The 25,608-nt window shown below is 44.5% G+C and overlaps 1 protein-coding gene across 1 annotated transcript in view; it reads right to left on the reverse strand.

Moving 5' to 3' along the window:
• Nucleotides 1–6,118: 6,118 nt before the first annotated feature.
• The window catches only part of LOC124620015 (orexin receptor type 2-like), an 87,669-nt gene continuing 68,179 nt past the window's right edge, over nucleotides 6,119–25,608 (reverse strand). Inside the window, exons 6-7 of the mRNA XM_047146681.1 lie at nucleotides 6,386–6,456; nucleotides 6,119–6,217 (exon numbers count right to left, since the gene is read on the reverse strand). Coding sequence (XP_047002637.1) covers nucleotides 6,119–6,217; nucleotides 6,386–6,456 — 170 coding nt within the window. The remainder of the gene's footprint in view (nucleotides 6,218–6,385; nucleotides 6,457–25,608) is intronic.

Raw genomic sequence — 25,608 nt, forward strand, 5'->3', positions numbered from 1 at the left:
CCCAGACCTGTCTTACTGCTCGTCTTACAGCTTCAGTCCCTCGGTGGCCCTCCACTGCGTACACCACAGAAGTTCTCACACTTGCCTTCGTAGAAACCGAAAGGTAACAGCCGCCTCCCGTCTTGTCGTGTCGTTTCTTCGCTGGTGAGTAATTTATATTTAGTAGTAACAGACAGATTCTTTATTACTGCTCTTTAGTGAAATACGTGCGTTAAACTGCCACAAGTTGAAACGATGTGACAGAGAAGAGTTTGAAGTCGAATTGTCATGTGTACATTCAGTAACCATGCCCTTGTTGCTGATACTGTACCGAAGAAGCAATGAAAATGGGAAACTGAAGGCGGCTCTCACATTGACGGAAACTATGCCTTTCAATCATATACTATATCTTTTCCAATCTTGTGAACCACTTCAGAGGATCGTGGCAAAGCAAAGAATGAAGACTGGGATTTTTCTGTCGATGACAAGGCCATTAGGGAAGGAGGACAAGCTCGAATTGGAGAAGACTGAATAAGGAATCCGGCAGCGCCCTTTCAAGTAAACAACGCCAGTATTCAGTTTAAGCTATTGGAGAAACCATGGAAACGTTCTATGAGTTCGTATGAAATATGTGACTCCGGTAAGGTTTCATATGTAAATGGAATGTCAAGAAGCGCTATGTAGCACCCTCACATACCGATCATACTTACATATGGGGTAGTGCTGGTTAATTAACGAATTTGGTTACCTGACAAGTAAAAATTTCTAACTGATGTACTAACTACAACTAAACTGACTGGCCACTGTGACATGTTTGTCATACGGCGTCATTCGTATGCAGGATGGAGGTGCATGTGGTCAGCACTAGAAAACTACATCCGTTTGCCAACCTAAGTGAGCGGCAGTTAACCCCCATCGGTCGCTATCAACGTGTTTCGGTCTGATTTACTTCCCGGCGAGAGAAAACTCTGACTGCGACCTAACGAGCGCTTGACACCCAAAGGGAACATGGCGGTTAGCTATGAAGCCCCAGTCCGATAGAACAGCATCGAGCTTGTGCACACTGCGAGTTTGCGGGGCCCAAGCGAAATACAGAGCCCCGTAATGAACGTGTGACGTAAGCCTAATTGCCTTGCCCGCCTTACTTCGCGAACGCTCTGCTCCCTGGAGGGCCCACGGGAAATCAATATGTCAACGAAAATAATCCCAGTAAAGGTCCTACCTTTGTCGTATGTTATCGAGCGCCAGCATTCATTCAAATGTGCAGTCAGGAATTGCTAACCTTGTTTGAAATAGTTCCTCGTTCCTCGACAGAGATTGGCAAGACTTGCAGCGTCACGCGCTGTGACGTACGCGTCGCAGCCCGTATTTTTTGTGGGCATCGAACTTTGCGGCCTATGCACATCTGCGAGATACCGCACTGTTATGCATGACGTGCAGGTGTCTCTCCGTCAATAGGCGGGGTAGTGTCGGTCATCCTCGGTCATATCTACTAAGCTGAGCGAAGTTTATACGCTCTGTCTTTCCGACAGCGAGCGGATAAGGCATGCACTTCCAGTGCTCTAGTCGGAAAGCCGTTCCCCTGGCGGCTGTCGGTTGTACAGACGTTGAAGCCGCTATTTTTCATTCTGGTAGTTTCTCAGTTCTCATCACAAGAGAGAGGAGAAGCTATACTAGTCCTCCAACAAGGAAGTATCCATGACAGTACCCGGAAAGTGACCCCGTGTCCTCAGAGTCGCAGTCAGAGGCGCTGACCACTCAGCTACGGGAGGGGACCCTTGCATTGCCTTCGGATATTGCCGGTACTTCCGTAGGAGTGAAGAAGAAGTTGCAGGCTCGACGCAGGAAACAAAGAAGCTAATAATTTGACTGGAGCAAATGTGTTTCACTCCGAAAGGTTTTCATACTTTCGTGGGATGCTGTGAAGAAAGGCAATAGGCGCTCATTTGATGTAAACATAGGAATGGACTATCATACTGCGTACCGAGGTATGCTTCACATACCACATATGGAAACACTCTCTCTGGGAAAACTACTCCGTTTGTAATCGAGAGTTGAATTATGTTTAGTTATGCTAAAATTGGGAATTTGGAAGAAAAGGAATCTATGACTCGACTTTCCTGATGAAAAGAATTGAAGAGAGAGGGGGAGAGATAGAGAGAGAAAGAGAGAGAGGGGGGGGGGGGCAAGTTATGGCTGGGATAAGCAGATTCAAGTTCGTGTAGGCTGGAGTAGTTATGCAGAGTTAAACTGTCATGGAGACCTGCTTAAAACCAGTCTTTGAGCTGAAGACCACAACAACAACTTCCCAAACACTCTGGCTAAATACCTTATAGAATAAGTGCCACACTACGAAGCCGAAGCTCTGGGCTTCTACCTGCAGTCAATTCTATGATTTTTTTCTCTCGTTTTTTTGCTTTCTTCATATTTGGAAATTATTTTGGGGTGAAAAAAGTTTAATGCATAAAAGATTCCCGGACTTCTTGTCACGTCATTTCAGCGCAAAACCTTAAGCTTTGTACGATTACTTGCGTCGTCTTAATCAGGAGCAACAGGCAACCTAAACTGGTGTTGTGGTGGCCTTATGTAGCCCACAGAAGGCTTCTGATTGGTCGGTAATTACATAATGGTGTCGTAGATGGTGTCAACGTCTGCGCTGGCGGTGCCACTGCTCCAGTAGTAGCGAATAATGTCTCTGATCGGTCTCTGCATCGAGGACTCGCTTCGATTGAAGCGGCTGAAGTTCTTCCCGCACATTCTTATTTCTACAGATTCTTTAATTATAGTATCCAATATGTAGAACAATTGTCCATAACTTTTGTTTCGTCAAATAGCATTTTGTATCTTTTCATAAACCTGTGCTCAGCAATTGCAGATTCGCCCAATTCTCAATTTTTAATATGGCGTTGATTTTCTACCCAGCGGACAGAAATGGTACGGATGGATAGACTGATGTGATTGCTTCAGCACACACAGCGATCCTCATGCAGAATCTGTCCTTAACTTGGTGTTGCATCTCCTTTATCTCGTTAGAAGTTCGGAAAATAGTTCATACGTTGTCTCCCTAGGACTCTATATATTTTGCTGAATGTAGCGCCGTAGAAAGGAATGAAAACAATCGATAGCTCATCATGTGACTGTTGAATATTTTCACTTTTTCTCTTCTTGTAGAATGATGACGTCATATGACGTAAACCATAGCCGTTTTTTCAGAAGACGTACTTCATAGGAACTGCTATGGTTCACGTCATATGAAATCGGCATTCTAAAAGAAGAGAAAAAGTGAAAATGATGAACAGTCACGTGATGACCCACCGATTATATATCTTTCTATGGCCCTGCATCCAGCAAAATATGGTGAGTCATGGGAAGACGAGGTGTAAGACCTATTTTACGACCTAAGGGGAGATGGTACGTCCTGTTAAGGACAATCTCGGCTTCAAGATGTTTGGGATTTACTTGTATAAAATCCCTTGTGAGTGTGGTAACAATTACATCAGCCATTCTACCAGTACCGTTTCTGGTCACTCTGCAGATCATCAACGGGATATAAAAAATCAGGAACTGGAGAAATCTGCAGTTGCTAACCACAGCCTTACAAAAAAATATAAAATATTGTTTGACAAAATAAAAAAATTTTCCCATAGTCCTATGTATTGAAATTCTGTAAGGAGTCTATAGAAACAAGAAAGTACGAGAAGAACGTCAACCATCACAGAGGATATGATCTTTTGCGGCGCATGGAAACGAGTTTTCGATGCAGTAGGAAGCAGAGACATTCTTCGCGATGTTTGTGCTACAACGGGAACCGTCGCACCACCAGTGCAGACGTTGACACGATTGCGACAGCATTACGTAATTACTGACCAACCAGAAGCCGTCTATGGGCTACATAAGGTCACCACAACAGCAGTTTACTCGGTTGCTCCTAACTTTTCATGAGCATGAAAAGTTTGAGGTTTCATCGGGAACTGACGCGGCAATAAGTCCGAGAGTGTTTTATCCATCAGTGCCGTCGTGGAAGACTTCGTTGTCAAAATAGTTTTGTGATCAAAATGAACAGGTCAGCTCGTCTCTGTTTGCTGAGGCGAGAGATTTGAAAGTGATCGTATTGTTAACCTATTTTACATGCAAACGGTATATTTCCGAACGTAGGTTTGCTGTAAGACTTCATCTACTAAGTCCGCTCTACAACCCTCACAAACCACATGAGCCTGAATAATTTTTTTTTTCCATCTCTTCCGGCTCAGTAGCACTGACATAAAATTCTGCTGCAATCGAGACGGTCTAAATAAAAAAAAGTTACACGATTTCCTCAGTACTGAGGTTGTGGACCTACTATCCCGTGGCAGCACTCCTCGAATGAGCAACCTTAGGGTTTGAACAACATCATGTATAGCTTAACTGAAAGGTTGCGAAAGTGTAGCAATTGGGTTCTCATTGCCAAGCGATCTGGAGCAGTGTTAATGAAATGCTCACTTAATCGCATTGTGTTCGCAGACCTCCTACATGGCCTTCTGTCGCAATTTTGCCGATCAGGAATGTCCAGAAGATATGCTGGTGACGAGCCATGTCGGAAACGCCTCATTAATATTTTTGTAACAAATGGATTCTTGTTATTTAGCTGTTGAGTGGTACTTAAGATAGGTTAATAAATTAGTGAAATCAATGTGAAGTAGAAATTAGAAAATAAATGAAAAACTTAGTTTAGTTTAGAAGAATTACGCACTGGCAAACAGCGGGCAGAGGATCAGTGACAGAAGAGCCAATGACCGTGAAGTCAGCACGTTCAAGAGAAGCCATCGCCCTCCCCACATAAGCGGACGCTGTCGATTCAGCCGTCAGGGCATCGCCCGACCGGCTCACGTGATTCTCAATTGTCACATGTGATCACAGGCCCTCGCCTACATTTCACGAGCCAATGACCGACGTTAAGAAGATTCTTGGAGCTTTTCAACGTGACAGAAGAGGCAATGACCGGCTCACGTGTTTCTCAGTTGTCACATGTGATCAAAGGCCCTCGCCTACATTCCAAGAGCCAATTACCGACGTTAAGAAAATTCTTAGAGAAGCCTTTCAACGTGGCAGAAGAGGCAATGGCTTTGAAGTCGTTCACCTCCAGTGAACTGAAGTGAATAAATACGCGAGACGCAGTGGGCCCGAGAGGAGTAGTTTTCAGTTCAGTTTCGGTGCTGAAGACCGTCATGCAGGAAGAGATTACATCGTACACAGAAGCACCAAATTCGTCGCTGTAATGGAATAGCAAGCAGCAGCCTCACCGCCAGTAGACAGAAATCAGAAGGTATTTGAAGACTGATTGTTACGTACCCAGGTGACTCGTGAGGACGGGAAGGAGACGGCCTCACATCAGCAGTCATCTGTGAGCTTTGATGAAGATCTGACAGCCGAAGACTGGCAAGCTGGAGTCCACTGTTCGAGTCCGGGACTCTGGCCTTGCCCCGCCGCGCCGCTCTGCTGGCCGACGCACAAGAGACGCGGCCGCTTAGAGAAGAGAAACACTGGGACGCCACATCCAAGGTATCACCATCCGATTCACGACTTCGTTCTCAATAATTAAACGGGCCACATCGCGATGCGCGTCTCCAGTCAACTGGGCGAAACAGCTACACGACATATACACCGCCAGGCGTAATCAGACGCCGCCGCTCACGCAGAAAGGCACAGCTGCCGCTCTCCCAGCCAGAACAATCCAGTAAGAAAACCGTTGTACAAATATTCAATTAAAGTTACCTTATGTAAAAATGCTGTTTCATTCTACCTGATACCCGAGCCAGAGAAAAAGTAATTCATTTAGTGTTTTTTCACCCTGACAAAATGCTTTAGAATCAAATGACTTATGCAGTAATGCCCATCCTGACAATTGACCTGCATCAATAGAGAAAACCCAGTTACATAGCGTCCAGTGTGCTCAGTTCAACAGGTACTTACGTCACAAGCACTTAAAGGGTTAAGTACAGCGTAGAATGTTGTGATCGTGAAGGCCAGCTTATTTCAGCCGACCCAGTTTCTTGTAAGTTTCTATCCACGGCGATAAATTTCTCTCAGTTAGGTTGACGCCCGCCTGCTCTACAGTTCCCGGACGCTACAGCGCAGGAGAGTGGGCGGCGCCCCTCCGGCGCTACTCGTACTGCACGGAGCCGGCGGAGGCGGAGGTGGCCCACGTGAAGCGGTGCGGGTGCTGGAGAGGCGGCCGGTCGGCGGCGCACGCGCCCCAGCTCTGCAGCACGACGCGCCGCGGCGGGGGGTGTCAGGCGGCCGGCCGGTACAGCGAGCGCATCTCGAGCCCGGAGCCGGTGGCCGAGGGGCATGCCGTCGCCGTCGCCGCCACCGACGCCGAGACGCGGAGGCGGGCGCCGCCGCGGCGCAGCACCAGCGGCGCGGGCGCCGGCGAGTAGCGGCCGCCTCCGCCGTACGCGCACTTCCAGAACAGCCGCCTGAACTCCAGCCGGAACTTGCCTGCAACACGGACCGCGGATTTGTTACAGTCTCGCGCACTTCTCAACATTCAACACTAGCAATACCGAGGCATTTTCCGTAAGATGCCAAGGGTTTGGGGGGCGTGGTATTTTATCCCCACACCAAAAAGAAATTTAAAAAATAGTAAATTGTTTTTAAATTACACTGAGGTGACAGAAGTCTTCAGGCATCTTCTAATATCAAAATGTAGAGTTTCACAGCCAGAAATCTCATGTCCATTACCTGGGCTGCTATGTCACGGTATGCTGTTGCGGAGCATGCTTTCCAGCCAGGGAACCATCATATTCATTTCGAGGATATTATCAAAGGCTCTACAGGGAGGCAATCGAAATCGCTAAACACCCTAATAATTTCAATCGAAAGGAGTAGGGCGTGAAATTAAACGGTATATGGATGCTGGTTGTTGTGTACATAGTTCCGCGTAGTCAGTGCATACACAACTTTCCCACTAGAGCGCGCCCTGCTAAGCACAACAGCGCAGGCGCAGCGCTCGTCCGTCTCCGCAGTACGAGATGGCGCTGCCTTAGAGACAGACCAAATTCTGCATCCGCCGATCAGCTTATTAATATGTAACGCAGCCAATGAGATTGCTGCTAACGTAGAACCTTTTCTCCTCGCGGATCACACACGTGCAGCGATACCTGAACGTTCGAGGTATTATAACGAGTGTACAGACCTCCGATTAGTCAGTCTGCATTAGTCTGCATTTGTCTGTAGTCAAGTTTCAGTCTGCGCCTAATACGATTATCATATTCCTGTACATAGCCATGAAGAGGAATGTATAGACACTCTGTCAAGTATCAGCGATATGTGACAATAAGATTAACATACCAATACCAAAGGAACTTCAGATTGTCAATTGTAAACAGCAACCAGAATCAAGTTACGTAAGGTTTATGCTTTTTATTATTTTAATAAATGTGTGTGAAAATTAATCAAGTTCTGTTTACAGTTGGTCACTGTCAATCTGCTACTCTAAGCGTGCAAATGGCATTTCTATCGTCTGACCTAACGGCAGAAGATAAACACGCTACGATAAGACCACGACACATATTGCTTACACTCGCCTACTTCGCTAGAGCGACAAGTCAAATAATCTGATGGTGTGTGTACCGAAGGTCTTACAGTGCACACACCACACCGGTGTTAAAGAAGATGTGTACCACCCGTCCACTACTGGGTGATGGCAACGGCCATCGACGGCAACGGACAGCGGCCAATTGCACTGACGTTTCCAAAACACGTGACGTCACGCCGCGGCGAGGGAGCGCGCGGACACGGAATTTAGCGGCAATCAGTAGCGAGCCAGTGGGTGTGTTGGACCTTCCATCGAGCTACAGACGCCCTTGAAGATGTCTCCCGCAGACGGGAACGAAACGTTGGGAAACAACACCGAAGTCATCAACCGACCACGGCATAACAGCCCGGATAACTATGACGGACATGATCTCCTAATATCGTGTCGCACCTCGTTTCGCCCGGCGTAGTGCAGCAATTCGGCGTGACGTGGACTGAACACGTCGTTGCAAGTTCCCTGCAGAAATACCGAGCCATGCTGCGACTACAGCCGTTTGTAATTGCGAACGTGTTCCCGGTGCAGGATTTTGTACACGAACTGACCTCTCGAATACGTTCCACTCGAATACGTCCCATAAATGTTCGATGGGATTCATGCCGGGCAGTTTGGATGGCCAAATCATTTGCTGGAATCGTCCAGAATGTTCCTCAAACTAGCTGTAAACGATTGCGGCGCGGTGACAAGGCGTCCTGTCATGAAGTCCATGAATGGCTGCAAATGGTTCCCAAGTAGCTGAAAATAACAGCAATTTTCATTCAATAGTCGGGTCCGTTGGAGCGGAGGACCCAGTCCATTCTATATAAACACATTATGGAGCCACCACCAGCTTGTACAATGTCTTGTTGACAACTTGGATCCCTGGCCACACTCGAGTCCTACTATCAGCTGAAATATGGGCTCAGCCGCGCGGTATTAGCCGAGCGGTCTAAAGGCGCTGCAGTCATGGACTGTGCGGCTGGTCCCGGAGGAGGTTCGGGTCCTCCGTCGGGCATGGGTGTGTGTGTTTGTCCTTAGGATAATTAAGGTTAAGTAGTGTGTAAGCTTAGTGACTGATGACCTTACCAGCTAAGTCCCATAAGATTTCATACACATTTGAAAAATCTGGGCTCATCTCACTAGGTCACGATTTCCAAGTCGTTTAGGGTCCAACCGACACGGTCACGAACCCAGACGGGGCGCTGCAGGCCATGTCGTGCTGATAGGAAAGTCACACGCGTCGTTCATAAGCTGGCGTAGCCCATTACTGCCATATTTCGCCGCATTGTCCCAACGGATACGTTCGTCGCACGTCCCACATTGATTTCTGTGGTTATTTCACGCAGTATTGCTTGTCCTTTAACACTGATAACTATACGCGAACGCTACTGCTCTCAATTTCTCACCGAGCGAGGTAGCGCAGTGGTTATCACTCTGGACTCGCAATCGAGAGGACGACGGTTCAATACCGCGCCCGGCCATCCTGATTTAGGTTCTCCGTGATTGCCCTAAATCGCTTCAGGCAAATGCAGGGATGGTTCCTTTGACAGGGCACGGCCGACTTCCTTCCCCAACCTTCCATAATCCGATTAGACCGATGACGTCGCTGTTTCGTCTACATCTACATCTACACCTACATTTATACTCCGCAAGCCACCCAACGGTGTGGGCGGAGGGCACTTTACGTGCCACTGTCATTACCTCCATTTCCTGTTCAAGCCGCGTATGGTTCGCGGGAAGAACGACTGTCTGAAAACCTCCGTGCGCGCTCTAATCTCTCTAATTTTACATTCGTGATATTCTCGGGAGGTATATGTAGGGGGAAGCAATATATTCGCTACCTCATCCAGAAACGCACCCTCTCGAAACCTGGCGAGCAAGCTACACCGCGATGCAGAGCGCCTCTCTTGCAGAGTCTGCCACTTGAGTTTGTTAAACATCTCCGTAACGCTACCACGGTTACCAAATAACCCTGTGACGAAACGCGCCGCTCTTCTTTGGATCTTCTCTATCTCCTCCGTCAACCCGATCTGGTACGGATCCCGCACTGATGAGCAATACTCAAGTATAGGTCGAACGAGTGCTTTGTAAGCCACCTCTTTTGTTGATGGACTACATTTTCTAAGGACTCTCCCAATGAATCTCAACCTGGTACCCACCTTACCAACAATTAATTTTATATGACCATTCCACTTCAAATCGTTCCGCACGCATACTCCTAGATATTTTACAGAAGTAACTGCTACCAGTGTTTGTTCCGCTATCATATAATCATACAATAAAGAGTCCTTCTTTCTATGTATTCGCAATACATTACATTTGTCTATGTTAAGGGTCAGTTGCCACTCCCTGCACCAAGTGCCTATCCGCTGCAGATCTTCCTGCATTTCGCTACAATTTTCTAATGCTGCAACTTCTCTGTATACTACAGCATCATCCGCGAAAAGCCGCATGGAACTTCCGACACTATCTACTAGGCCATTTATACGTATTGTGAAAAGCAATGGTCCCATAACACTCCCCTGTGGCACACCAGAGGTTACTTTAACGTCTGTAGATGTCTCTCCATTGATAAAAACATGCTGTGTCCCGTTTGCTAAAAACTCTTCAATCCAGCCACACAGCTGGTCTGATATTCCGTAGGCTCTTACTTCGTTTATCAGGAACTGTATCGAACGCCTTCCGGAACTCAAGAAAAATGGCATCTACCTGGGAGCCTGTATCTAATATTTTCTGGGTCTTATGAACAAATAAAGCGAGTTGGGTCTCATACGATCGCTGTTTCCGGGATCCATGTTGATTCCTACATAGCATATTCTGGGTTTCCAAAAACGACATGATACTCGAGCAAAAAACATGTTCTAAAATTCTACAACAGATCGACGTCAGAGATATAGGTCTATAGTTTTGCGCATCTGCTCGACGACCCTTCTTGAAGACTGGGACCACCTGTGCTCTTTTCCAATCATTTGGAACCTTCCGTTCCTCTAGAGACTTGCGGTACACGGCTGTTAGAAGGGGGGCAAGTTCTTTCGCGTACTCTGTGTAGAATCGAATTGGTATCCCGTCAGGTCCAGTGGACTTTCCTCTGTTGAGTGACTCCAGTTACTTTTCTATACCTTGGACACTTATTTCGATGTCAGCCATTTTTTCGTTTGTGCGAGGATTTAGAGAAGGAACTGCAGTGCGGTCTTCCTCTGTGAAACAGCTTTGGAAAAAGGTATTTAGTATTTCAGCTTTACGTGTGTCATCCTCTGTTTCAATGCCATCATCATCCCGGAGTGTCTGGATATGCTGTTTCGAGCCACTTACTGATTTAACGTAAGACCAGAACTTCCGAGGATTTTCTGTCAAGTCGGTACATAGAATTTTACTTTCGAATTCACTGAACGCTTCACGCACAGCCCTCCTTACGCTAACTTTGACATCGTTTAGCTTCTGTTTGTCTGAGAGGTTTTGGCTGCGTTTAAACTTGGAGTGAACCTCTCTTTGCTTTCGCAGTAGTTTCCTAACTTTGTTGTTGTACCACGGTGGGCTTTTCCCGTCCCTCACAGTTTTACTCGGCACGTACCTGTCTAAAACGCATTTTACGATTGCCTTGAACTTTTTCCATAAACACTCAACATTGTCAGTGTCGGAACAGAAATTTTCGTTTTGATCTGTTAGGTAGTCTGAAATCTGCCTTCTATTACTCTTGCTAAACAGATAAATCTTCCTCCCTTTTTTATATTCCTATTAACTTCCATATTCATGGATGCTGCAACTGCCTTATGATCACTGATTCCCTGTTCTGCACATACAGAGTCGGAAAGTTCGGGTCTGTTTGTTATCAGTAGGTCCAAGATGTTATCTCCACGAGTCGGTTCTCTGTTTAATTGCTCGAGGTAATTTTCTGATAGTGCACTCAGTATAATGTCACTCGATGCTCTGTCCCTACCACCCGTCCTAAACATCTGAGTGTCCCAGTCTATATCTGGTAAATTGAAATCTCCACTATAGCATGCTGAGAAAATTTATGTGAAATGTATTCCAAATTTTCTCTCAGTTGTTCTGCCACTAATGCTGCTGAGTCGGGAGGTCGGTAAAAGGAGCCAATTATTAACCTAGCTCGGTTGTTGAGTGTAACCTCCACCCATAATAATTCACAGGAACTATCCACTTCTACTTCACTACAGGATAAACTACTACTAACAGCGACGAACACTCCACCACCGGTTGCATGCAATCTATCCTTTCTAAACACCGTCTGTACCTTTGTAAAAATTTCGGCAGAATTTGTATCTGGCTTCAGCCAACTTTCTGTACCTATAACGATTTCAGCTTCGGTGCTTTCTAGCGGCGCTTGAAGTTCCGGTACTTTACCAACGCAGCTTCGACAGTTTACAATTAGAATACCGATTGCTGCTTGGTCCCCGCATGTCCTGACTTTGCCCCGCACCCGTTGAGGCTGTTGCCCTTTCTGTACTTGCCCATGGCCATCTAACCTAAAAAACCGCCCAGCCCACGCCACACAACCCCTGCTACCCGTGTAGCCGCTTCTTGCGTGTAGTGGACTCCTGATCTATCCAGCGGAACCCGAAATCCCACCACCCTATGGCGCAAGTCGAGGAATCTGCAGCCCACACGGTCGCAGAACCGTCTCAGCCTCTGATTCAGACCCTCCACTCATCCCCCCAAATCAACCCAGCCTACTCCATTTTTAAATGAAGGCCGTCTGCCATTGTGTTGCTCGTGGTGAGAGGTAATGCATGAAATTCGGTATTCTCGGCACACACTTGACACCGTGGATCTCGGAATATTGAATTCCCTAACGATTTCCGAAATGGAAAGTCCCATGCATCTAATTCAAACTACCATTCCGCGTTCAAAGTTTGTTAATTCCAGTCGTACGGCCATATTAACGTCGAAAACTTTTTCGAACGAGTCACCTGACTACAAATGACAGCTCCACCGATGCCTTGTGTACATGGCACTACCGCCACCACTATATGATTATATCACTATTCCGTGAGTTTTGTGACCTCTGTGTATATTAACACCATACATTTTGAAGAGCTACTGATCTGTAAGTTTGGTCCAGTATCTGAAAATACGTTTTAGCACATTCTTAGAATTCAAAGCATTTTCCATAACGTGTACTACCTACTTCATGAGCAACATAAAAGTTTTTTAAAAATGTAAATTCAGTTCCTTGTTGTTAACATGTACTCTTAACATACTTTTAAAGAGAAATTGATGTCTAAGTAAGGCCATCAACCTGGAAAATTGAACCGAATACAACATTCATACCGAAAGGTTAGATTTGCTATAGAGAGTTAAATTTTGGTGCTAAGTTCAAATGAAAATTTTAAAATACTTATGGAACCTTGTATAAAAATATATTAAAAACAACAAAAAAAATTTCAAAATTTTAAAATATGAAGCAACTGGCTAGATTACAATATTTTCAGACCTAGACATAAAGTACTCCCTCACCCCCCCCAATCCCACCTTGGTACTGAGAGAGTTAAGGCGCAGTGCACAAGTTGTCTGGCGACGGTGCGGCACCGACGTCGCGGCCGAAAAGTACGCTGAACAGGTCTGCAAGGAAAAGTGAATCGAAATTGCTGCTGAATAGAATATGCCGTCTAGAGCAGACAGAAACAGTCATGAATTCGATGTTTTACGGCTCGTAGATGTTCAACAGTCAAGAAGTTATTGGACATTTCCAGTGTCGATCAAAAAGGAGAAGAAATATTAACGTATAATACATCTGTTCCGACCACTTTTATTATATTGGCCGGATATCTAAAAAGAGTTTCTATATTATGACAGACAAAGCGAAGGACATCTTTCAGAGCAAATCATATAACTGCTTGCTGCCAAATGCGATAAAATTTATGACGATTATTACACAAAGCATTTATGCAGTGGGACTGAGATATTCCATTTCAAACCCCTCCATAAGAAAGGTGATAGGAGAGATGTTAATAACTACCGACCTGTTCCACTGCTGACATCATTCGCCAAAGTTTTTGAGGAGCTGGTGTGTTCCAGTATAGTAACTCACCAGAGCAACAATAATAAAGTCAGCAACACAGAGTGAGAATTTCAGAAGAGTTGTTCTACTGAGAATGCCAGTTACATTTTCAGTCACGAAATTTTAAAACATTAAATAATTAAATATCGCCAGTTGGCATTTTTTTATCTATCGAAGACGTTTGACTATGAAAATCACAATATTCTCCTAGATATAGTTTTATGGGATTGTTGATCTAGCTAACCAGTGGATAATGCCGTATCTGACAAAAAGATTGCAGAAAATTATACTTACTAATTCAACCAATGAAGTCGCTGGACACTATTCTGACTCGGGACAAATCACGTATTGAGTTTCCAAGGCTCACGCTTAGGTCTACTGTTGTTCCTCATTTGTGTAAACGATCTTCCATCTAACATACTACACGCAGAACTCGTTCTTTTAACGTATGCCCCAAGTATTGTAATTAATCGAAGCAGACACGCAGAAACAGAAGAAATCGTAAACCGTGTTACTAAAAGTATCCTTGACGATTTTCTGTGAATGGTCTCGCCCTGAATTTAAAAAAAAAAAAAAAAAAAAAAAAAAAAAAAAAAAAAAAAAAAAAAAAAAAAAAAAACAACGACATACTCCATTCCGCACATCAAGAGGTACTGCACCGATCATAAAAACAGGAAATAACAAATAGGATGGAAACTTCAGGAGCTCCTAAACTAGCTTAGTGCAGCCACATTTGCACTTAGAATAATTGCAAATCTTAGCGAGAGACTAATCAGTAAGTTGACATATTTTTCATATTTTCGTTCAAAAGTGACTTGTGGAATAATGTATGGGGGCACTCATCTTGAAGAAAAGTCTTCATTGCTCAAAAAACTGCTGTAAGAGTAATATCTGGTGCATGATCATCTTCTAGAGATCGTTTAAGGAGAATGCCATTACGACTACTGTTTCACAGTATATTTATTCCCTCATGAAGTTTGTTGTAATTAATCCACTGCAGACAAAAGTAATGATGATGTACATAATTATCTTACCATAAGGAAAAATTACATTCACTACTCGACACTACTCTGGTTTCCCTTCAAAACGAGTAAATCTTTCGCCCTTTTTTTTTTCTTTTTTACTCGACACTAAGATTGTCTTTAACAAAGAAAGGGTTGCGCAATGCTGCAACAAAAATTTACAAAGAGAGATAAAATCTCTGACAGATATAGAAAATTGAAAACAAACTTAAAAACCTTCTGCTTGACAACCCCTTCTCATCTATAGGAGAATTTCTGTTATTGTAATGTGGTGGGTACGAAACACTAACTCATATCTCATATTTTACAAGAAATTAAATGTTCAACATATAGAAATATTTATAAAATGAAGTTGTGTATGTAAAGTGACGCGTTCCACATAATTACGAATTATCACGCAAATGACCCATGGTACATAAAGATAACACACTAACCAACTACGCAGTGTGGAACAAGTCCAACGGTGTCGGTGGGCTGGACGATAAACACATAAAAATGATGGCACCTGGATGTTCGGGACGCCTCATCAAAATACACGTGTTTTTTTTTGTTTTTTTTATATATATTTTGTTCACATTCACAGATGATTTACATTTGTAATAGTGGAGATGGCTGGATACGGAGTCATCGTCCATAGACTACCTGTTTTATGGCTTCTACGATTATTTCCGCTCTTCCGGCAGTTCTTCTAGACGAAAGAGTTCGGAAATTTTAATTTTTCCTCATATTTCCTTCATGACACTTGTTATAACACTCCACATCTTCCTGGGTGTAGGCTGCCAGTTCTTCTGCCGCACTTTCTTGTGGAATGTCGGTATAGAGCTTTAAGTAGACAACTTTTGCAAACGAATTGCCATTAAAGGTTGTTATCCCGTCAGTTTTAAGCTCTGCAACCGGTTGTTCTGTTTCTAAGTGTATGATATCAAGCCCACCACCTTTCGACATAATGTGTCCAGCATTTTTAAGCAAATCCAAGGAGGAATGGAGTTTGATAAGCAGATTTTTCGTGTGCTTCAATCTGCCGTCTTCAGTCAGGACTCCAACATATGTCGACTTACCACTGATCTTTACGGATGCTATTATCTTGTATTACCCAGTCGTAGCCAGATATCTCTATATACTGTGTTTGGAGCTATACGTAAACCTGGCCTGCACAACTGCAATGGCCTCTTCCTTTTCCATTTGCAGCTTATATTCTTCCTTCATGGCAGTTGTCTTCTCCGTTTTGTCCTGTTTTCTTTTATTTAATTCTATGTCTTCCGTTTCTAGTATCCTTTTCTGTGCACATAAAATATTAACTGTACTTAAAGGTGTAATTTCTTTAATGGGGAATGGCTTAAGTCAGTGTAATAAATCTACTCTTTTTCTTAGGACTTGTGGAATAATGCTTGCTCCTGAAATGCCTTCCTCTTCATCCATCTCTGTTAGCCACGCAATCTTCTTTTCCTTTATATTTCCTTAATTATGTTTCATCATGTCTCTACTCTTCTCCTCCCTTCACCATCAGTCGCCCTCATACTCCCTGCTGGTGGCACTCCTATCTAAAATCTGTCTCTTCAATATTGTCTAATTATAACAGTACTTATGATCTACGAATATAAGCTCTATATGTATGTATTTTTCCAGGTGTGCCTTTGTAATCGTTTATTTCACTTTTTGTACTAGATGTAGTTTAAGATGCCTACTAAAACATATGAATGTAAAATAAGTAGAATGCCTGGTTAGATGTAAGAGAGGGCCTGATGGCCCTAATCTTGCCAGGTTAAATAAATAAGTAAATAAATAAATAAATAATGTTTCTCGTGTCAACCAGACCCAATTCTGCAATATCTATATCAGATGGTGTTGTGGAGAAGAATGTTTTGGACTGAGAAAAAAAAGTTTCTCCTGCTTTAACATAAAACTTCTGTATAACAGTTACATCTTCCTTATTGGAGTCATAGTTGAGAACCACCACGTAGTTTAAAGGTAAATAGTTGAAAATGTATGCTGACAGAACATTGATGATAAGCTTCCTCGGTCTGGAGTATCTGGAAGACTTACTTGTACATCTGTCAATTTTAGGGTATTCTCATTGCACCAGTACACAAACTGCAGTGCGTTATTAAACATAACACAACAATTGTTCTGTATGTTATCCGTTAATTGACGCCACATAGAAGCGAGTGGCACGGAGTAAAGTGGCGCACATTGAAAATGCTGTTTGTTGCTGTCTAATACACGTAAACACTCGTGCATGAGGTCAAATACACGATCCATTCTGTACTTGTATATTGTAGCCTCCAACTTGGTAGTGCTGTGCTGCTTAGCCAAGGAAGACCTAAAAGTTTCTAGTAGTCCCATGTCAGGACACTTTATGAAATGTATAATGTGGTTACCAATATCTTTCTTCACTCCTGAACTTGTGATTTGACATATAAATTTGCTACATATCTTTACTCCACAGTTGGGGCTTAACCGCATTGGACAGTCTATTCCACCAGTCTTATCGTTATCCACAATGACGTAGCTGTTTCCCTGGCGATCTCCATCCATGCAGAAGTCGAGGGTTGATATTAAATAACCACAAATCTCCATTTTGTTAAAAATGCTCAGTATAGCTTTCCAGAGGTGTATAGCATCCACTGTTCAGATCCGATCACGGTTCAGAAATTATACTACGCTCGCATCGGTCCTATAGAAAATGATCCTTAGTAACGGGGAATACCTCTTACAAGAATATTGACAAATGCATAGCGGTGGCGTTTATCATACGAAATTACACTTCATGCCACCAATGATTCCGTAACCAGTACGTCTGTCAAGCAAATGTATACACGAGGATTGTAATACCTCACAAAAGCCTGTCCCTAACTTAGAATCACCGCAGTTATGAAACTGAAGACTCTATTATATGCCCAAGATGCGGGAGGGGATGGAGTACGCCACATAAATCTTCGTTCGTCTAGAGAAAAGCGCCGAAACAGAATGGACATGTTTCATCACACATGTTATGAAGTCCTCTAATGACTGAGAGGTTTGCTGTTAACCACTGCAAACACGAGTAGACATCATATAAGTCACACACAGAACAAGCAGTTGTATATGAGTCGAACACAGGTTATTTCACACAGTTAATGCATCTCGACAGCAACAGAAAAAAATGGTCAATTGACCAGCAGACACATCTCCCTCTCTCTCTAGAACGCTTCCTCAGTCTACCATTAAATCAGACCTCGTTCCAAACTCCATGTCAACCAATCACTCTACCCACTCTCGGTTATCATTTAATGCAGATGCAACTAAGTTTAAATGAAGATGCTTGTCTTTTTTCCAGGAAAGCATCAACGGCGGTAGTCAAGTCGAGTGTATCACCATTACCTCAATAGAATGTTGCCTCGCGAAAAAAATTACTGTTTCCCTGGTTCCCGGTGCTCCCATGTCACCGTTTTCTCGTATTTCTCTTGCTGTCGCATACTCATCCCCATGTACAAAATTGCTCTGCATCCAGCACAAGACATGCGAGTGCTCCCTCCATTTCCATGTATTTTCCCTCAATTTATACGCATGTTTCGTCATTTTTCGCAATTTGATCGATTTTATGTCACTTCTAGTTGTGCGATCATGACATCGCTTCCCATATAGCTACAAAAAGTGGGTTACTATTCTTTCAGCTACCTAGTTTCAACTACTTTTCAAGGTCACCCACCCATTGCCTTACAGTATGCCTTGCCCTGCCAAAAGTTCATAGTCTCCTTTTCAGATAATCCATAAGCGTATTTTGCATTGTTACCGTGCAAAATAGCAGAAAGCGGGTTGTCGGGTGACCTCGAAAAGTAGTTGAAACCAGGTAGCTGAAAGTATAATAACCCGTTTTCGTACCTATATGAGTGTTTTATGCAATCTGTTTGACTGCTTTAAGTTGTTAAGCAATTGGTTTGGAAGGTTAGTGCAAATGGCATAGGACGACAATTCCAGCGTCATTCACAAACAGCGTTAACCCACCCAGTATGAACTGAACAAGTGCAACAGGCATGGAACTTCATCCTACAAACTGACATCTGGCTCTTGTACAACACAACGCATGCACGTTTACATGCAAGTATTTAAAATTATGGCGGTTCCACCGGTTATTAATGTACCAACATTTCACATTTGCACTGGCTTTTGTCGAGCATATATTAACTTACTATCTTGCAATGTTACTCATTTAAACATGTTACCTAGAGAAATCTATTTCCGAAATTTCGTTACTGTGCATTAATTACCGTCTCGTGTTGCCATTTATTTTTTCCAGTCTGTGTATCGTTTATACGTGACATAAGTTACACATAATATATTGTTAAAACGTGTTTGCACCTGTTGGCCTTGCGACTAGTCGCCTTGCGGCTGCAGCTTGCCCCACATGACAGTTGAGGTGCCCCCTGTGAACACAGGAGTGAATAGAATCACTCGCACTCACGTCTTGAGGAAGAGGCATGCAGCTACACGTGGGCCTCTACTTGCGAGTAGGGCAAGCACAGTCGCACGACGACGAGGTGCCAGGCGCACAGGTGTAAACACACTTTCAGTGTCGTTGAGAGTAACGTTGTCTGCTGCACTGCACTGTATAATCACGTCTTGTCTTGTGAGAATTCCTTCTGACAGTGGGTGGTCGATCTTATTTTGCTTTCGCTGTTTCTTTCTTTACGTGACTATTTTATTTCATTACTCTAGTGAGAAACAGTCGACCTTGGTTTACGTTTGTCGAAATGTTGATCACATTGACAAGACTAAAGGATCGTTTGCGGACTTCACTAGCTATAGCTTACAGATTATATGAGACGTACGTTTGTGCATAGGCTTCTGCGGTCGTTTTGCACACGCGCTGTCGCGCAGTTGTCCTTCAAAAGGGAGTTCCCATCGCGTACGTTGTCTCCTCCCCTACGTCGTCGTTCGTGCAGTGACACGTCAAGTTATTTTATGTGCTTTTTACTTGTCGCGACAACGTTGCTACCAAACGCACACAGAAGTGGCGTGGCGCGGACATGTGGCAGAGTAGTTGCGGGTACGTGGCTTTGTTTAGAGTCACTAGCGTTTTAACACAATGTGCACAGAGGTGGCGTGGCGGCGACGCGTCTCTTCGTCGTCTGCACCACAGCCGTTTGCAGTCACCAGTGGCGCCTGAAGCGACGTGTAGCGGACTCGTCCAAGTAGCCCGCTGCTGTTTTCAGTCTCGGATGAAATGCGGTTGCGCATGGTATGACGGATGGTAAGACTAAACGGAATCTTTTGTAGCTATAATTGCCGTTACTTCCTTCATAGGTGATACCTTGCGGCGCACACAGATTTCATAAGTTTCATACGCAGCTGAAACCATAAATCAGGTTTATCTGATAAAATAAGTTCTTATCAGACACATTTTTCACTAACACGCTGATAGGTTGGTTGGAGGCACTCGACTGGCCTCCTTCTTACCATCACTGGCATCTAAACAGAACCGGCTGTCATCAGGAAACACAACAAATCTTCATCCTCGCCTCCACACCACTTAAGTCGGAAATGGCAGTGGTTCGGGGTCAGTGGAAAGCACCCTACAGCTGTTCTTCAAGTAACCACTTTGGAACAGTTCGGTGTGACCGAGCGAGGTGGCGAAGTGGTTAGCACACTGGATTCGCATTCTGGAGGACGACGGTTCAATCCCGCATCCGGCCACCCTGATTTAGGTTTTCTGTGATATCCCTAAATCGCTCCAAGCAAACGCCGGGATGGTTTCATTGAAAGGGCACGGTCGACTTCCTTCCCCCTGCTTCCCTAATCCAATGAGACAGATGACCTCGCTGTTTGGTCTCCTCCCCTAAACAACCCAACCCCAACCCAACAGTTCGTTGTGTCATTGTGGTGCCGACTGATGCTCAACTTGCTGATACATAAGCAGTGCAGTGTGCCGGAGTCATACGCCGTACGCGATGGTCTTCCCTTTCGGTAGCAACACGTGGCCGTGCATTCTCGTGACCACCGCTACCAGAAAACATGTACCGTCGCTACATTCCTTCCATGTCTTCCTGCTTCTCTTAGCTCTTTCAAACTCAGTGAGATGTTGATAATGGCGTCTTTGTCCCCTTAAAGACATTCTCAACTAACATCAAGCCCACCATGTCCAGTCTCAAAGGTAACTAACGCTGACGACTGTTACCACCGCATCCTTGTAGCGGAGCTACTAGCGCCAATCTTATGCGACCTTTAATAGGCATCACCCTCAATGTAGAAACACGCCTACAAACTTTAGTTCAACTCCTTCTAGGTGCAGAGTTTTCTTTCCGTCAGGGTGTTCCTGTCTCTTCTTCTTAGCCTAAGTCCCATAGTGCTTAGAGCCAGCTCTCTCAAGCCTCGTTGCTGATATTTTTGTTTCTTTTTCCGCCAAAAATGTAGCAGCTTTCCAACATAATCAAACCGTTTGATAATGAACTTTCTGAGCACCTATGCTGCGTGAAGACAATGATGCCAGGCTATATAGTAAACAGATGGCAACGACAATGCTCGACGGATGCAGATCGTCAGGCGCCAGGCAACGTGGTGGTTGCCCTTTGATACAGCGGGTTGGAAACGGTCAGCGCTCACGACGAGAAATTGTTTCTGCGCCGGTGCCACATCATTTTGCGAGAGCTTCACTGTCTGCACGTAGCCGCCACGTCACTTCATTCTCCGTAGCGATAGAATAACGCTTTAAACTCTGTATCTTCCACAACAATCACATACAAACTCACAACCTCACATACGATCTCTACAGTATCCTAAGTGTGTCAAAAATCTACTCTTATTTTAAATTGAACCAGAGCAACATATTTTAGGAACTTATAAAATGTTACGGCCTAGGAAACAGCTTATAATTTATATCATATCCTCAGAACAGTTCAACTCATTGAAATACTTTCACCGTCCCCCGCTCCCCCCTCCCCCCCCCCCCCTCTCCCGGTCCGATTACTACCACAATACCACCTCTCGCGGGTAGCCGCGTGGTCTTAGGTGCCTTGTTGCGGTTCGCGCGGCTCCGCCCGTCGGAGGTACAAGTCCTTAATCGGGCATGGGTGTGTGTGTGTCTGTGTGTGTGTGTGTGTGTGTGTTTTGTCATTAGTGTTAAGTTACTTTCAGTTAGATTAACTAGTGTGTAAGCCTGTGGACCGATGACCTCAGCAGTTTGGTCCCATAGGAACTTACCATAACTTCAAAAAAAATTTTACCATAACACCTCGTTTGGCCAAAGCTTTCAAAATCGTGTTTCGGATAGTGTCATTGTGTAACCGTCAACACGGATTAAGTTTCAAGTCTTTAGTCTGTAACTAGTGTATGGTATAGATCTTTATAACTTCTACCCAATGCCTCTCTTTCGACACCCGTTAAGTGCGGTTGTCTGTCCGCAAACGCCAGAGCATCCGTAGGCACTACTCAGCTGAACGGGCATCGCAGTCTCCGACAGGTACATTTTTTTACAAAGGTTCGTGGATGGTACTGACAATGTTACCGAACTGGGAGGTCGTACAACTATCCTTTGCCGTTTCATTCACACAAATGTCAATATTGCACCCCTTCGTGATCACGCCACTCGAGGGTTCAAAACAGGAGGGTTCAAAAATCACAAACACCCTCACCTGCTTTAGATCACATTCAAGTTTTGTCGAAGGCTTCTGAACGGTTCAACGTGGGTCCAACCTCTGTATGACAACAAAAATTGTGGTCGCACTATAGTCAAAAGAGGCCATATCACGTTCAATAGGGCATCAGCGCCACGATGTCTATAGAGTACCGTTGAACACTAGCGGGGTGTCAGTAGTGTTGCAAGTTCTCAAGAATGTAATCCTGTTGCTCATCGCACCCTGAACTGTCGTTTTCGAGAGCAATCTGTGTGGAAATTAATGCCACATGGGAAGGGGTGCTTTCAATGACTCCCTTTGTGCCACATCCTCAGGAATTTTCGTGTTCATTCTGAGCGGCGGTGTATCTCAAATATTTTCCTGGGCCACCCGGAAGAAATCCACGTAATTTCAAAGATGAATGTCACGGTTCCGATATTCATCGCACAGCCTTCAGAAAAAAGGGAGTGCAATGTGAATAAGAGGGGTTGTGACATGCCCATGATGGCGTGGGTAGAACTGTGATCAAATTTGAAGTCAATGCGGCATCACTAATTAACCTTACACCTGACGTGAACTTCTGAACTGTAGCCTTTTTTCATTATGTGTTGACACTTTGCTGTTTGAAGCATCGCCGAGCTCGAGTGTGATATCGCAGGGCGCCACGCTTTTGCACCATTGCAGTGGAGGGAAACAGGCACCTTCCAGCGGAATTTCTGCAGATTTGTGTGTAGCGGTGAGAGACAATTTCAGAGTTTCGAAAAAGTAATATTTTTTTGCGTAGTGTATTTATACATAAATCTGTTATTAAGGGTCCTACAAATGCTAATCGTAAAAAGAAAAGCATTTTAACTCTTTGACAGATGGAATAAAAGATACAAAAACATGAACTGCGTACTTTCAGTCTCACAGGTAGATGAATGTTGGACGAGGATGGAAACTGTCAGGATGCACCGTATTAAAACTCGTTCAAGTTTCCCAAGCGATTTATTATTTCCAGTTACAGTGCCCCCATTCCTCTCGGTCTGCATGACCGGGTCCCGCAACTCTGAGGACACCACTTCGCTGTCTGTGAAATGGCTTGCTGCAGAGCGATTGCCTCAGCAACCCGTGCAATGCCCTGCTGTGTGTCGGCCTTGTACGACCGCGGAGTCGTGATGACATCGGGATGTTCTGGCAGTCGACTCAGCAGTCTCCGTCCCTGCTGACTGAGTGCAGCCCACTGGAAGCTGCAAGGCGGCCTGCAGTGTGCTTCCTCTCCGGCGTGGGTAAGATCGCGGCGACAACAAGTATTCATCATCTGGCATCCAAATCTGCGGCCTTTGCCTCGTGATGCCTCCAACATGTGTTGGGAGCCAACAAGACTTCCCGCAGTAGCTAGCCACGGCGTGGTTCGCCACTGACTGGCTGCGGACCCTGCATTGACCTCAGAGAGTCGAACCAACGACCTGCCGTGGACTGGAATGCTGTCGCTCCATCTGCAGCCGCATGTAGCCGGTGGTACACACCCCGCCATCCAGGAGAGCTGTGACACTTGAATGCCTTGTTAGTAAACCGGTGCTTATTTATACACATCTGTGCACCTCTGTTTTGCTAATGCGTCGCTCCAAGTCATGAACTCATAACAGCTGGGTTGGGCCAGTGGGCCCTTGTGCCTGCAACTTGGGCCATGCAAACTGCTGCGTTTACTCTTTGCAGTGGGCATACAGCCCTGTGGCCTCCATTCTACTTCGATATCACTGGTAGCGTAACTTACTGTCAACAGGCCTGCGCCTGGCTGTAACTTGTGCGCTCCGAAATATTGCACCGAAGCTAACCTTCTCCCATCTTAAACAGGTGCCGCTACACTTTGCTGTTTGAAGCATCGCCAAGCTCGAGGATGATGTCGCAGGTCGTCGTGCCACACTTTTGCGCCGTTGCAGAAGATAGACGTTGGCACCTTCGAGCGAAATTTCTGCTAATGTATGTGTAGCAGTGAGAGACAATTGCAGAGTTTCTAAAAAGTAACACTTTTTTGTGTAGTGGATTTATAAAGAAAATCTGTTATTAAAGGTCCTACATATTACTAACTGTAAAAATAAAAGCATTTTAACTCTGTGACAGACGGAATAAGAGTAAGAGTACAAAAACATTAACTGCGTACTTTCAATCTCACAGGTAGCTAATAGTAAGTATTCAATGGGACAAGAGTTCGTAAATGAAATTCTGCAGCAGTGGTCAAAGAGATAACACCGTTCACCTTCTTAATTTGCACAGTCCTCGTTCCACTATTCGTTAAGTTTTACACAGTATCATGTGGACACAGTTTTCTGCAGATTTATGAAAAAATTCATTTTATCCGGAATGAAGATATTTACATTTCCACATTTATAAATGCTCCTGTGGTCTAGGGGTAGCGTCTTCCATTAGTAAAGAAAACTTTCTGAGTCGCGAGTTCGAACTTTACCAGTGCTTATAGTCTGAATAAAATCTATCATCAATGGTGGCCAAAGACTACCGGCAGAAGCTATCACCCTCATTCTACCAACGGCGTTGTCAAAAGGGGTGATGGAGCGGACTGAAGATCAAGGCACTCTCTTGCTCTTACAATGGGAAACTTCCCCTAAAAGGCGGAATAATCAACAATGATCAACGGCAAGATGATGCAGAAGGCAATGCAAACCAGTGCATTAAAGACACATAATCTGTATCTACAGGACATATGGTCTGTGCAAAAGTATCGTGATAACTTCTTCATTGGCAAAAGATTCCGGACTAGTTCCGCATTCCAATGTCTGGGGAGGACTGTCAAGGGGACGGTGCCCATGAGAAAGAGATAAAACAACCAAGGGAAGGGTAACGTTCTACATACAGGGCCGTGGAAGCTATCAGTTTAAACACGGTAAGGAAGCTAGAAATTCTGAAAAGGAACATACCAATCCTCAGTCTAGATATAGTAGGGGTCAGTGCAATAATGTGAAAAGAATACAAGGATTTCTGGTCAAATGGGTATAGTGTAAAGCTAATAGCAGCAGAAAATTATATAATGAGAGTAGGATTTGTTACGAATACGGAGGTAGGGCAGGTAGAGAAATACTGGGAGCAGTTCAGTGATAGGGTTGTCCTCATCACAGTCGACAGCTAATCGACACAATCAACGATAATTCAGCTATCATACCGACGTAGTAAGCAGACGATCAAGTGATAGAGAAAGTTTACGAGGATAGTGAAAGGGTAACTTTTAGTACGTAAAGGCAGACGAAAATCTAATAATCGTGGGGAACTGGATGGAAGGAGTAGAAGAAAGGTTACGGGTGCTTAAGAGCTTAGTAGAAGAATCAGAGAGGAAGAGACTAGTTCAGTTCTACAACAATTTTCAGATAGTAATACTGAATAATCTGTTCAAGAATCAGAAAGGGGTAGTATACTAGGAAAACTCCGAGATACGAGAAGATTCGAGTCAGATTA

The sequence above is a fragment of the Schistocerca americana genome, chromosome 6 (genome assembly GCF_021461395.2).
Source record: "Schistocerca americana isolate TAMUIC-IGC-003095 chromosome 6, iqSchAmer2.1, whole genome shotgun sequence".
In the NCBI taxonomy this organism is placed as follows: Eukaryota; Metazoa; Arthropoda; class Insecta; order Orthoptera; family Acrididae; genus Schistocerca; species Schistocerca americana.